Below are 16394 nucleotides of genomic sequence, written 5' to 3'. Positions count from 1 at the left end.
CCTAACCCATAATAAGAGAAGTCTTTGAACAGACTAAATATGTCCAATATCTACAAATAAACTAGCACACTCTATGGGGTGAATAAATTTCTGTCTAGAACACAGCAGAGTCATTACCTCAATAATGAAGTACTTTCCAATAAGTTGAAATGTTTAAATAACTTGATTATCTGCATTTTTACTTTCCTCATACAAATAAACCCCTCCTAGTTTGTTTAATTTGGGCTTTAGCATTTCAGGTGATATATTAAATTATATTCCAAAGGACTGGTTTAATGATAAAGTGAAACTTTTCTTATAATTTGAAAGGCAGTTATGAAATGGATAATCTCTTACCTACTAAGATTTGGCAATATTATAAGTAATGTTAAATAGAGAAAAATAAAATCTTTGGAAAACGATTATCTCTTCCTATAATGTAAAATGGGCAAATGCTTGGTAAAAAGTGTGTTACACTTAAACCAGCTATATCCTGAAACTTAAAAGAAAAAAACACACACAAACACAGTGCTAGTCATTCTTTTGTGAGGGTTCTTTTTTTTATCTTTGAAACTATAGCAATGAGAAGTGATTTACAAGACTGTCTCAAATCCACATATTAAAATTGCCAAACTTAAGCATTTGACAAAGGCTAATTTCATGTTATTAAGAACTGTGTCAGCAACAAACAGAGCCTAGTGTATTTTAAGGTCCATGTCCAACTAAAATATTTCATTTGCTTAAATACGATCTTTGTGCCTTACCCTTCCACCAAGAGTTCAAAAATATATTGTGCCAGATGAAAAAGATAAAAATATGTTGCAATCCAAAATCAATACAATAATCATTTTTTATTTTATCCTTTCCTGTAGGCTCTTCTTCTTGGTTTGGTGAAATCATGGTCTTAATAAAAGATTGGGTGCTTAATGCAAGGTACTTATTTCAAGCATGGATACAGAAAATGCAAGCATTAAAATATCATTATACATTCTTCAGAATACTATATTTTTCTTAATTCTTATCAATATAAATATATTTTTACCAAAAGTTGAATATTTTTTTAAAATTGGAGTTTATATAGTAATGTTCCAGAAATTAACCGATTTACCTATAACATGCTTTAGAAATTAAAAACACTTGTGGCATCAAATTTTGTTCCATAAGAAATTAATAATAATATTTTTGAAGTCTTAATGTGATAATTCCAGGATTTTCAAGTACAGAAAACATAACATTTTATAGTAAATATAATCTTAGGGTAGAAATTTTTAATTCATTAAATTAGCTGCCTATAACTTAAATTTGTTATTAGGTATCTGTGGTGGTGCATTTGGAACAGCTCCGTCGGTTATGATATATTCATTCTCACGTATGTGCATAAACACATGCAAACATGTTTTATTTCTTAAACAGAAGGGTACTTAAGACTGTGCTAATTCAGCCTGTGTTGGTGCTACAACCATCCAAGGTATGCAGTAGGCAATTAGCAGCAAAACATGCCTGATAAAAAACACTCACTTTTTTATTGATGTAGTACGGGTCCAGGTCCTCCAAAGGCTCTGACACCATCCCTGGAGGGATGTCTCCATAAATAAAAGGAAGGTTCCTTCCAGCTTCCAAGTCACTATTTGGCTTTGGGCCATTTTCATCGTCATCTTTCTTGTCTGGTTTGGGACTCTTAGCTTTTTCTTCTGCAATGCGCCTTTCAATAGCCGCAAGAGATTCTCTGGTGAAGAAGTTGAAGCTGTCAGGTCCTGGTGGTACAAGCACTGTTTGCTCCATCTTGTCATCCTGCACATTTTAATTACCATTTACTCCACATATGAAAGTCCTAAAAAAAAAAAGAATGTTGACATTTTTTAAGGAGATTAAGAGAAGACTTAATATCTATAAACTCTTGCATTAAACATTAGAGCATTGACATTTTTGTTTCTAATTAAATTGAAATGTAATTATTAAATGTGAATCTTTTTTGTAATAAGAACATTTAATGTTAGGTCTACCATTTTAACAAAGTTTTTAAGTGTGTAAGACAGTATTGTTAACTAAAGGCATGAAATTGTACAACACTTGTAGCACTTATTCCAGTTACTTCAGGAGTGAAAAAAAATCACTAATTGGTCTTAAATGAGAGCTTTCTCTTCAGTAAACCTTAAATATACTAGAGTCCTTGATATAAAACTGGAACAGATATAGACCTGAATAGAAACTCCCCATTTTTCTCTCACCCAGGTCCTGGTAACCACCATTCTACTCTCTACTTCTATGATCCTGGCTTAACAGACATGGTTTCTATCTAGGATTTTATGAAATGTACCAACATTGTTTATTCAGTCTTATGCTTTGCAGATACAGGAACTGTGCCATAAGTTAAGAAAGTGGTTCAAGTCTAGCCTTAATTAAAGTACATTAGGCTAAATACCACCATGTCCCTAGTGGGCTGTTCACTCTGTAAGACACACAGAAGATGAGGATATAACCCCATAGAGACAATGGTTAGTTCATCAACAGGATGAAGTGGAAAGAGAGCTGTCTCTTAAAGGATATAAAACCCAACCTTCTAGTACCTGGCCGGTGTGGCTCAGTGGTTGAACATCGACCCATGAACCAGAAGGTCACGGTTGGATTCCAGGTTGGGGCACATGCTCAGGTTTCTGGCTTGATCCTTGGTGGGGGGCATGCAGGAGGCATCCAATCAATGATTCTCTCTCAAGATTAATCTCTCTCTCTCTCTCCCTTCCTCCCTGAAATCAATGAAAATATATTTTTAAAAAGTCCAATCCTCTTGTCCTGACAAGCGGCCCCTGGCCAAGGTGGTCAGAACAGTTTGCTGCAGCCAGCCTTAATGACCAATCCGGCTGTTCTGATTGAGTCTTCTTTTCTGAGATTTGAGACAACTAAAACTGTGACCTGGTCATGTCATTAGCCATATTGAGGTTGTCGTACTGGAACACACACAGAAAGAGACAAGTAAAGACTGGACAAATGCCTTTGATATAACTAAGAATGACAGAAAGACTAGACTAGAGAGAAAGTACTAGATTGGGTCATGGTGGAAGATAGCTAAAGTTGCTGGAGACAGCAGGGTTCTCCTATTTCAGGGGAGAAAACATGACCAGAAAGAAGACAGGATACCATGAGCTCAATAGGAGCTGCACTATTTTTCTTCACTAAAGCAATAATAATATTCTTGCTGATACTATAGTCCTATAGCGCTATAGTCCTATTATGAGAACTTGAGGCAAAACTCTCAACTCCAGATAGCAGAGTCAGACCTGATCTGATGCCAGAGGCCAAATCCCAAATGTATTATTTTCAGGCATATTTAATATGAGCTCAAATTTCACAGGTATTACTGAGCCAGAACTTCACAAAGCCCATGCTACTGCTTGGCCCCAAGGTTTATTTGGATACTGAATTAACTCATTAAGGTCAGCAAGCTATGATACGGCTAATTGCATCTTTTGTATATATGAATTGCAATAATAAGATTGTAGCTGTAACTGATCTTTGACAAAGGGACAAAGACAATATAAAAGAGCAAGCATGGTCTTTTCCAAAAATAGTGCTGGACAAACTGGACCTCCACATGACTTTATATATATACTAGAGGCCTGATGCACAGAATTCGTGCAAGAGCCTTAGCCACGGCCCCTGCCTACCACCGCCAAGGCCAGGGTCCTCTGCCACCTCTGCCACAGTCCCCGCCCACTGTGATTTTGTCTGGAAGGAAGGACATCCTGAATGACATCCGGTCTAATTAGCATATTATGTTTTTATTATTATTGAATATATATACATGTTATATATATATTCACTTTACAAATATATATATACATGTTATATATATTCACTTTACAAAAATTAACTCAAAATTTATCACAGATCTAAAGGTAAATTTTAAAACTATAAACTCCTAGAAGATAAATTAGGATAAAATTCAGATGATCTTTGGTTTGGCAATGACTTTTTAATGAATACTGAAAGCACAATCCATTAAAGGAATAATTGATAAGCTAGATTTAATTAAAATTAAAAACATCTGCTCTGTGAAAGACACTATCAACTAAATAAAAAGACAATCCACAGAAAATATTTGCAAAACCAAAGCTGATAAAGGACTCCTATCCAAAATATACAAAGAACTCTTAAAGCTCAACAATAAGAAAACAAGCAAATTGATTTAAAAAGTGGGCCAAAGCCCTTAAAAAATAGCTCACCAAAGAAGACATGCACATGTTAAATAAGTATATGAAAAGATGCTCCACATCATATGTCATCAGGGAAAAGCAAATTAAAACAACAATGAGATACCACTGCATACCTAATAGAATGGCCAAAATCCAGAACACTGACACCACCACATGCTGGCAGGGATGTGGTTCATTCATTGTTATTGGGAATGCAATACAGCCGCTGAATGTTACAGCCACTATTGAAGCCAGTGTGGTATTTTCTTGCAAATGAAAGCTTACTCTTACTATACAATCCAGCAATTGCCCTCCTTGATATTTACCCAAATGAGCTGAAGACTTATGTCCTAAAAGACCTGCACATGGATGTTTATAGCAGCTTTATTCAAAATTGCCATCATTGGAAGCAACCAAGATATCCTTCAGTAGATAACTGGATACAGACAAGGGAATATTATTTAGTGCTAAAAAGGAATGAGCTATCAAGATATGAAACCACATGGGGGAAAACTTAAATGCATCTTACATAAGTGGAAGAAGTCAATCTGGAAAGGCTGCACACTGTCTGATTCCAACTCTATGACATTCGGAAAAAGACAAAACTATGAAGACAGTAAAAAGATCAGTGATTGCCAGGTGTTGAGGAGGGAAGGATGAATAGCTAATGCACAGAGGATTTTTAGAGCAGTGAAAAATTTCTGTATGATACTGTAATGGTGGATACAGGCCATTATATATTTGTCCAAACCCATAGAACGTTCAATTCCAAGAGTGAACCCTAATGTAAATTATGAACTTTGAATGATAATGATGTCTCATTGTAGGTTCATCGATATAACAAATGTGACATTTTGGTGTGCACTGTGGATGGTGGATGGTGCTTTCGGGGGACTGGGCATATATAGGAACTCTAATTCCTACTCAATTTTGCTATGAACCAAAACAAGTCTATTTAAAAGGGGAAAATACATTTGATGAAAATTTTATAAATAAAATGAGAGGGTTTTTTTAAGTTTTGAATAAACTGAAAAGAAATATAAATGGATGAAAAGGCACATCTTATTCTTGGATAGAAATACAATATAATAAAGATGAAATTTTCCCGAATTGATGAATAATTTAAATGTAGCCCCTATAAAAATAACAGAAAATTTAGAACTATACAAACCTATTTGAAACCTCATACAGAAAATCAACCAAACAAAAATAACAGAAAATTCTTAAATTAAACTCCAACTTAAAATTCCTCTTTATTGTAGAAGCCATGGTAAATCAAAGTGTTTAAAATCTCCAAATAATAGATTAATATATTTTAATATATTTTTTCCAATGATTTGTTTATTTAAGCTTAGTCTTATCAAATACTGGGATAACATTTATATGTGAGCAATTTAACCCATATTATAATGATATTATATTGAGGTTAATGAAAGTGTTTCTTACTCTAAGTATACCTTATATTCAAATCGTTTTAAGAATAAACTCTGTATTACAGTAATTACAAGAATAAAATTTTAAAAAATGTTTCATATGGAATATCTAAAAACTGTTAAGTATAATGAATATTAACACTTTGTCAGTAATATTATAGAAAAAATTCTGAATTGCATTTAAAATCTGTACATTGCTTAAAAATACAGAAATAAATTGTGTTTTCTATCTACATTATACCTCACTCTTTTTTAAAAAATATATATTTTATTGATTTTTTTACAGAGAGGGAGAGAGAGGGATAGAGAGTTAAAAACATCGATGAGAGAGAAACATCGATAAGCCGCTTCCTGCACACCTCTTACTAGGGATGAGCCTGCAACCAAGGCACATGCCCTTGACCGGAATCTAACCTGGGACCCTTAAGTCCGTAGGCCGACGCTCTATCCACTGAGCCAAACCAGTTAGGGTGATATACCTCACTTTTTTAAAAAATGTATTTTTATTGATTTCAGAGAGGAAAGGAGAGAGAGAGACAAATAGAAATATCGATGATGAGAAAGAATCATTGACTGTCTGCCTCCTGCAAGGGAGGTAAAGCCTGCAACCTGGTCATGTGCCCTGATGGGGAATCGAACCAGGACCTCTTGGTTTCTAGGTAGACTCTCAACCACTGAGCCACGCTGGCCGGGCATACCTCACTCTTTAGTGTAAAATTTTTTACTGAATACTTTAAATGGTCCTAATTTCTGAAATTATACCTCATTAGATATGGGAGAGAGACTCCTCACAGAATCTGTAGTTTTGGCTTTCACCTTTCTCTGTACATGAGAACAAGCATTTAAATATGTGTTTGGATTGACAGAGGAGCCCTTTCAAAAGAGAAAAGCAACATAACTTTCTTGGTGAGAAAATACTCCAAGGAGATGGCATATTTCCCTTATGAATAATGACAGGCACTTAGAAAAAATAAAAAAGAGAAGAGAAGAGAAGAGAGAGAGAGAGAGAGAGAGAGAGAGAGAGAGAGAGAGAGAGAAAGAGAGAGCGCTAACAATAGCTAGAAACATAAAAATAAAAGGAAGCATACATTAACAGACAGCAAATTTGAAAGAACAACAAAAGGATATTGGGAATAAGTAACGTAGTGGGCAATAGAAAAATGATGATTTTTTTTTAAAAGACAAGCAAAACTAAAGTAGAAACCAATTAGAAAAGAACTCCTAAAGAAGAAAAAAAAATCCAAAAGAAAATAAATGGAAGCCAGAGGCTGTGGGAAAAATTTTTTTAATAAATAAGCAAAGTAGAATTTGTGAGTGGAAAGAAATAGTAAAGTAAAGCAATACTATGATCAATATTACTTAATATGGGTGAAAGAAGAATAAGAGGAGGAAATTTATTAGACTGTACAAATAATAAATAAAAGCAACAATACATGCTGGTGATATAAAACTGGTGTAAAAGAGGAGGAGTCAGTAGCATTAGAATGCTATTTTAATAATAATACACATTTGCAGGGGGGTTGTCGGATACAAAAGTTACTAATGATAATGTTCTGCATCACTTCTAAGACACTCCTATTCCATTCCATTTACTACTATAATAAATATTTTAGTCTGGATGAGGTTTTTCTTCTGGACATTTCATATCTCTCTTTCGCAGCGATTACACATGTATTACATGTTGGACTTGAGTAAGCATCTATCACAGCCAAAAGACTTTGTCCTGAGGTGGCTTGGTGAGCAGTATGGTTTTGGTTACCTTCATAGCACAGATGGAGAAGCTTCATTTAATGTAAGCATAACTAATGAGGTCTCACAGTTCCGACTGCTTTGGGCATCTGTATTTTTCCACCCACATAGATATATCTATAATAGCTCAGAATGGAGTATTTCATTTTCATTGTGGCATTTCACACAAAGGTCTTAATCTTATAAATGCTTTTGTACTTGAATATGGCCATTTAAACATTAATTATTATTCTACTTCTTTTGGGGAGCACCTCTGGCCATGACTACTCAGGCCTGCATGGGCAGGTCTGTCTAACTCTGGAGTTTGGTTAACAGTCCTTTTGGGTTTTCACACAAAGCTACACTCAACAAACACACCTCTATGAGGTTACAAGATGATACTCTGCTACATATCTGTCTTAGTCTTCAGTTTAAATTTTGTCTTTGTTCAGAATCCATGTGAGAAAGAGGGGTGGTCTTTACATGATGCCCTTAAGAGGCTTCCAACATCCACAACTTTGCATTCTGACGCCATCGTGGATTTAGTAACATAATCCAGTAACTTTTCATGGGAATTGTTTTTGTTTGTTTGCTTGTTGGTTTGTTTAACAATGTCCTTAAATTCCATGCTGTTTTTAAAACCTAAAAGTAATCCCCTCTCTCCATTCCTCTCCCCCAACAATGCTGAGACAACTATTTCATCTTTTCATCCAAGCTTCTACTGCTGCTATTGTGATCTATTAGAATGTTGCTATTATTTAATGCCTTATGTGACCCTGCAAGAAATTTACAAGAAAAAAAATGGACTAGTTGATGAGTGAATTAAATATGTTGTCTCAGAATGTCATGGGTTATAGTCTGTAAGTGTTTCCTTTCTGACGAGAGTATATATGTAATCCGTAATGTACCATAATCGTATTTTGATGTTGATGTGGAGCAGGTCATTAGAGTTTACAACACAGGCTTTCCAAAGAGAAGATTTAGTTAGCTTCAACCTTTGAACTTCTGAAATGTTAAATAAATTAGTTTAAGAAAATCAAAGATAAGTAAATCATAAAATCAAGAAATAGCAAACATTGAAAGCCAAGTTAGAGATCATCAAATCCAGCCCTCTTGCTTAACAGAGAACAAAATGGCATTTCTCTGTTTAGAATTTGTGTGCTTCCTACCTCCAAAATAAATATGTGATTTGTTCAGGGTCACACAGCTTATTAATGATAGAACTGAAATCAGAACTTTTATTTCCTGATTCCCAAACCAGTGCCTGCCAGTTTCGAACAATTCTGAAATAATTTTCAAGTACTAAAATGACTGTAAACTTAAATTAAATGTATGCAAATATATCACAGTAGCCATATTAAACTAGTATTCACTCAATGAATTGTATTCCTTGGAGAAACACAAAACAAGTCTAGTAAATGAAGTATTTTGGCAGAAATAGAGGCGATCTTTAAAAATCTGAAAAACAAGAGACCAAAAAGAAAATACTCATAATATTTGAATTTAGAAATTGTATTATACAGGTTTGAAACCTGATGAACTATATTTCCACAGTCAATTTATATTTTACTTCTAAAACTTTAAAAAAAAATTTGCTAAACCTGGTTATTTTTAGTTATCAATTGAGCAAATCACTTTCTGTAATTCACCTGTCCCACTTAATCTCCCCAAAGGTTTCCTAACACCAAAGTTATAATATAAGCATACAATATTTATGGATCTTGACCACCTTATACTATATAATTTGAGGTGGAGAAAATGCATATGCCTGCAATTCTCTCTTTAAGAGGGCTTGATTTTCACACTGAGGAGAAAATAGACCGCTGCCAAAATGACTGCCAGCTCCTTGTAGAGTCCCTCTGCTATTCTGGGACATACACCATCTGGGCCTGGCAAATCGTGGAGAAGTATTTGAGGTGCTTTTGTGGTGTTTCCGCCACCTCCTTTATAAAAGACTGTTACTGCCACTAATAACAAAAATGACCAGGTACAATGTTATTCTTACAGTTGAGATCTCACAGAACTCTTTTTTTTTTAACACCCAAGGAAGAAATTGCTGTACATAGAATTTCACAAGTCTAGGAAACATTGCTTTATAAATTTCTTTTTTCAGAAATAATTTAGTTTAGTATGTTTAGGATATGTATTTCATATGGTTTATAATAATATCCATATTTAGTATTACAATTGGGATTAACTAAACAGCATACTTCATACATGTGTTTAAAACATTTACATTCTTTAATAACTTTATTATCCACCCTTAAGTTTTCATGGTAAATGCAGATTACATTTAAAATAAGGTCACATAACTAACATATGTCTACCTCTTCGTTTGTGTTTTTTACGAGTATGTTTCAGGACATTCTAATAATAAACCACAAACTACAAAATTCACTCAATCCATGACTGCCTTTGACAATCCAATATCTATAAAATACATTGTTTAAGACTACACAATTAATTACTCTGTTGAATAGAAGGTCTATATTAACTTCAGATACTAATGCAAAGTTAACATAAATAGCATGATATGGTAAACTAAAATAAAACACTACATTCTAGGCATGCTTGGAATCAAGAAATATGTAACACATCACTTTATTAATAAAATTGTGCAGCTTGGGGCATGTTTTTTTGGCTCATTGTATAACTACTGAATTAAATGTTTAGAAAGGCACAATAGGATCTAACATTCCAGGCACATCTGGAATGTTACATCACATCAAAGTTAACTTTGAATATAATCAGAGTTTAGGAATATGTTTGAGGCAGTATTTGATGAATTTAAAAAAATACACAGACCCGCCCGATTGGCATGGCTCAGTGGTTGAGTATTGACCTATGAACCAGGAGGTCACGATTTGATTCCCGGTCAGGGCACATGCCTGGGTTGCGGGCTAGATCCCCAGTGTGGAGAGTGTAGGAGAGGGCCAATCAATGATTCTCTCTCATTGTTGATGTTTCTATCGCTCTTTCCCTCTCCCTTCCTCTCATAAATCAATAATTAAAATATATTTTAAAAAATACATAAGCTCACTCAAATCAGTTCCCATAATGTGCTTAACTATATATATATGGTGTTGTAGCCCATAGGCTTGTACTCTTGCTCCACACAGAACTTTCTTATGCAAATTTAGTTCTAATAGATATTATCCTGTCTTAAATTCTATTTGTCTTTGCCATATGGTAAGTTTTATTTGGAAAAATAATTCATTGGGTCCAGTTTTATGTGCATTGCTATTTTCAGATTATGCCTTCACCTATACCATCGGATTGTTTCCTGAACTCCGGAAACCACTCAACCCAGTAAGACATAACTTGCACTTAAGTAAAATGATGCTTTGACAGTATGAGGTACTGAAATATATGTGTCCTACATTTAGACTGAGAGCCTTAGCCATTAGAAAATCATTATGTGGTGACATAGTTTACTGAAATATAAATTTGTGTGTGCTGTGCTTATAATTTTTCCTTTGTCAGTTCAAGCAAATTGAATTATGAGGTCTCTAATACCTCATTTTTTGAAGGTATATCTGGAGGAAAGGAAAAACAAAATCACAGGGCAAATAAGTTAACTAATTTCATGTGGCCTCAATAGGTGTAAATAATAATATTTATAATAATGACGTTGGCTTCCATTTTTAACAGAAATCTCACATAGACAATTTTGAAAATCCAGTTCTTGGCATGGGTTATATCTGTTTGCTCACGTGCTAATTGGTTAGGTTTATTTTATTATAAAATTTATCAATGTGAGATTATTCTCAAAGGTTTGGGTAGTGCATCTTTCTACATCAATGACTTTTCTCCTCTGTTGATTTTATCACTTCACTCTTGACGCCATAGGTCTGATACATGCATATTTCACAAGGAAAGAAAGAGAAGGTAATTTCAGATGACTATGGATTAAACTGCTAAACCTAAACAGCCATAAAACAAAAAGAAAAATACTCTTAAACATCTGTGTGCATCATAAACCTATATGTATTTTTGAGAGATAAGGCAATTATATTTCCCCTTCAGTCTTAGAGGTGATGCAATAAATTCCTAGCAAAAGCATAAGGAAAAGTAGGAATTGGCAACACTTAGCTCTCCTTATACACAGTCAGGCCATAAAGTCTTCCCTTGTCACACAGTTGACAGCTTACATAGGTTTGAACTGCACAGGACCACTTATACATGATTTTTTCTATATAATACAGTATATAATACATATAACATATAAAACCTGTGTTAATCAACTGTTTATTGTAAGGCTTCCTGTTAACAGAAAGTTATTAGTAGTTAAGTTTTGGGGGAGTCAAAAGCTATACATGGATTTCTGACTGCATGGGAGGGTTAGTACACCTAACCTCATATTATTCAAGGCCCAATTGTATTGTCTCTACCACTCACTGTGCAGAGACAGGTATTTTCTTATAAAATGTAACTATATTGTACACTGAACATAGCTACAAAAATTGTTTTACCTCCCCTACCACCCAGAAGAGTAATATGTACCAAATATTTTGGTTAATTGGACAATTGTTCATTAAAATTCATCTTTTAAGCAAAATTCTCCAAACATATTCTATAATTTCAGAACCTAATATTTAATATTCCAAAACCTAATATTGTTTATTATCTATTGGTTCATTCATACTTCTATTTGCCGTTCCTAATCAAATAATCCAAGTTTAAAATTTCATGTTCCTAAGATTTGTGCTTAAAATAGCACAATTTACCAAAATTAACTCAAACTACATTTACATTCTATTTCAGCTACTAGTACTTTATTGCACCACAGGCTGCATGAAACAGATATCAGGACATAATGAGCTAACCTGCATTATATTTTTGTTTTTTATCCCCTCCTGAACAATGATTTTAATGGGAAAGAGAACAAAACAGCTGCCTAACTGAAGGGGCAAGTTATACAATGCAGAGTTCTGAAGCTACGTACCAATGCAGCAGAGCGAGGCTGCAGCGAGGCTACAAATAAAACCATTTCTGGAGTAGCACTGCTTGTTTTCAGCTGAGGGGAAAAAAAGACATGTTCTTTTCCTTTCTTTTTTTTAAACTCACATAACTAATCTAACATTACTGGCTATAAGGAAAGGCATTTACCTTAGGAAATTGTTTAGAAAGTTTTTGAAATTAGAGACATAGAACTATTAAATATTTTAATCTATTCACCAAAGCAGAGGGGCCTTGCAGGAGAGACTTCGATGCTGCCGATTTGAATAAAGAAATGAGTGCTAAACTTATCGTGGGCTTAATTTAGTTTGAGGTTCATTTTAGAAACAGGGCTTAGAAACGGGGCTATACAAACTCAGGGATTGAATAGCGCTGGTAGAGACGTTAACTGAGCTGCAGAGAAGGGGCTGATTGCCTGTTACATTTGCAGGCATTACTCAGCACTTTTGGACATTTTCACAAACTGATAAATCTTGCCAGCTGCATAAGCAAGTTGAGACCCTTTTTACTGCTGCTCCATTGTTCGTTTTTCCGCCAAAGAGAAAGGGAGAAAAGACAACTTCAGCATTAAGGAAAAGGCAAATTGTGCAACTATTCAATAAGAACGAAATCAACTCAGTCTCTTGTGTCCTATATTCTCCTCCAAATCCCCCAGAAATATACCTACCATCATTCTATTTTGACACATTAGGGAACCAAAATGTGTGCCGCACTGTGTTCGGTAAATGTTTTTTTGAATGAATGAATGAATGAATGAATGAATTCATAATCAATGGCTTATCCTAGGTCATCTGCTCAGTACACAGGTCATGAGACAGCAACATCACTATCCTAGTCTCCCATCTCATTCTAACACACATATTATCATTAAACTAAAAGAACTAAAACATATGGCCACAATGACAATTTTCAGAGCTTCATTCAGATAAAAATTCTCCTTTCTTTGAAATCCAAGACTGTAACATAAAAATTTAATTAAGGGAATATTTTTATATTTGTGAACTAAAATTATATGGCATAATGCTTATTGTTTTTCTAATAAACACTGAACTTTGAGGATATAAAAATCATCTAGAGAGCTCTTTGAAAATACATAGTCTAAGGTCCCACCCTAAGGTTTTGTTTTAGAGCTCTGATATTGGGTCCAGAATCTGTTCTCAAAACAACTGTTCAGGTGATTAGGATATAGGGCTTGTACTTTATCAATAGGAAAATATTGCAAGACACTAGTATAGAATAATGGACTGGGTGAACATCTTTAACGAATATCAAAAACAAGTCTTTGATATGTAAGGAATTAATTAATACAAGTATTATTTTGTTGATTAACGATAAATTCATGATTCAATTAATTAAAATGTTGGAAGGAATCATTTTTGACCTAGAGCAGGCATGTGCCCTGACCAGGAATGGAACTGTGACCTCCTGGGTCATAGGTTGATACTCAACCACTGAGCCACACTGACCAGGCCAGAGATTTATTTTTCTTAACCATGAAAGTTCAGTGGTAAAGCAATGGATTTAGAATGAGAATATCTTGGTTCACATTTCGGTGCTAATTCTTAAAAAAATTGTGACATTAAAATAATCTCTTGACCTCCCTCAGCTTCAATGACACCATTTATAAACCATAAATGGTTGTTATAATAACTTTAGGTGTTTCCCAGCCTTCACACATTTTTGGAAATTGTGCCCCATGTGTAAATCATGCTGAAAGATGAAACTAGACAACCGTGTTTGTACCACCTCATATTTCCATCCCATTCCCAGAACCAGAGTCTGGTAGACTAAATGAGGACACAGAGCAGGGGGGAACCAATCCATAAGCTTAACTGTGACAATAGGATTCTCTTTCCAGAGAATGTTTAAATTGGAGTAAGACTGAATGAGTCAGAATGTTGTTGGAACATGAACTGAGTGATCTAAAGTTGAGTGTGGGGAAGTGATATCTGGCCATGAGCAAGCAGAGGACACCAGCCAAAACAGCAAAAGAGAGATAAGCAGGAACAAGAAGCAAGCATGAAACCACTGAGAAAAAAAAAAAAAAGGGCTATTTTGATTTGGTTCCTGATTTCTCAGTTCCAGTTCAGGCTCTTTATGGCTTAGCTATGTTTTGGTCAAAATGCTTTCCAATTGTATCCTTACAATAAATAGCCCGTTGTACTTATACTAGCTTGAATGTGTTTTTATTCCTTGAAATTTGGTCAGTGCTCCCTGACCAAAACTTTAAAAATGTAAAATGGCTTTGCTTATAAAAATTCTTAAATGTTAACTGCCTACCTCAAAGAGGAAAATAAAAATGGAGTTTCAAGAGTGGAAAGTATCACAGATGAAAGATAGTTTGTAGGAAGTTTGATATTTTAATTTGGGTCTACTGGTTCACAACTCAATGCTTAAAAAACTCCCACAAAAAACAGGAATTCAGGCAGCAGAGCTGATATTTTATTTGAAACATTTATTGTCCCAACAAGCTTTCTCACTGAGAAATTGAGCCATGTACTTTTTCATAAAAGTAGACTAAAAGAATCCTTCCAGGATAAATCTTTTTCAAAAATGGTCTTTAATATAATTGCAAACATTTGGACAAATTTCTAGTTGGGCTGTCAGAGCTTTATGTTTTAAAGGATGGATAAGGAGGAGGAGAAGAAGGAGGAGAAGGAGAAGGAGAAGGAGGAGGAGAAGGAGGAGGAGGAGGAGAAGGAGAAGGAGAAGGAGGAGGAGGAGGAGGAGGAGGAGGAGGAGGAGGAGGAGGAGGAGGAGGAGAAGGATTACATTTGGAGACTGATTTTGAGACTGGTATACTGATAGGTCTGTCAGAATGGATGACCTGCAAATGGAAGCTCTGAACCATTTAATGAGTGATTGAAAGTGTTCTTTTAAATGATCATTTTAGATCTTGTATAACATCTGCCAGAAAGAACAAGTTTTAGTGTAGTCGTCACTAAGTTGTGCCCATAATATTGAGCCAAATTTATTTTCCACATAAAGTCACAGTTTTGTATGTTATATAATCTTTTGGCAGAAATAAGGAATAACATTCAAAATTCAAAGAATCTTGGTATAAAAATGTCTAGTGTTTTAGATGTTTCAAAGTAAGGCCAGAAAATAAGTTGGATATGATAAAAATGCCAAAAATTTCTATTCAGTTAGCATTGGCATGCAGTTGCTAGGCATACATATAGTAGAATAAAGTTCAACAAGAAAATAAAAAATGATCACTAAATACCAATCAGCCAGTCAATCAAGCACCAAAGAAACGATTAAACCACAACTATGCTAAGTTAGATGCTGGAGGAAGTAGGACCATCAGAGATTTGCAGTGTGCTCCCCTTTAATTAATAACTTTTCTGTGTAGACAAGGGAGTCTATCTATGTAATCTGCCACGATCCATTTAGTGTTATAAGCACAAAGCTAAACTCAAGATCCAACAAAAAACACATTATACTTCAGCATTTGGCAACAAGTTCACCACTCTTTTTGGCTTTTTGGCCTTTATTATTCTGATTTATACTGTATTTGACTTTGTAATTCAGATCAAATCATTTTTGGAAGTAGAAAAGAAATAAACCAAATGAAGCTTTCCCTTCCTATAGCTTATGCCCATTTCCAGTGACCTTTCTTTTCAGCGATAAAAGATCCAATTGCATGCTCTCCTTGAGACACACCTGCATATACCTGAAGGCAGTTATACTGTCTCCCTTTATGAATACTGTATAATTATCTGCATTGTTCATTTGTTTCTTTCCAATTTATGCCCAATTGCACTGATCTGCTTAGACACTCTAACAGAGAAATGGTAATAAAATAGCATAAAGATGATGCCTGATGTTTGCATTGATTTTCCTTAATACACATTATTGTCGCCTTCTAGTAATAGAAGTTTTTTTAACCCTCACCTGAGGATATTTCTCCATTGATTTTCAGAGAGAGTGGAAGAGAGAGGGAAAACAGAGATAAATATCCATGTGAGAGAAACACATCGATTGGTTGCCTCCAGTACGCGCCTTGACCAGGATCCTGGCAAGGGAGGAGACTGCAACGGAGGTAATGCCCTTGACCAGAATCAAACCCAGGACATTTAGGTCCACAGGCCGATGCTCTATC

At 34.8% G+C, this 16394-nt stretch overlaps 1 protein-coding gene across 1 annotated transcript in view; it reads right to left on the bottom strand.

The window, feature by feature from the left end:
• The window catches only part of LOC308522009 (sodium channel protein type 1 subunit alpha), a 130384-nt gene that overhangs the window by 77845 nt on the left and 36145 nt on the right, over nucleotides 1-16394 (bottom strand). The window contains exon 3 of the mRNA XM_081095207.1: nucleotides 1498-1810. Coding sequence (XP_080951333.1) covers nucleotides 1498-1761 — 264 coding nt within the window. The 5' untranslated portion in view covers nucleotides 1762-1810. The remainder of the gene's footprint in view (nucleotides 1-1497; nucleotides 1811-16394) is intronic.

Source organism: Myotis nattereri (assembly GCF_964212035.1).
Source record: "Myotis nattereri genome assembly, chromosome: 7".
NCBI classification, from domain to species: domain Eukaryota; kingdom Metazoa; phylum Chordata; class Mammalia; order Chiroptera; family Vespertilionidae; genus Myotis; species Myotis nattereri.
Note: the sequence above shows the minus strand (reverse complement) of the source record. Positions and strands in the feature narration are given on the sequence as shown.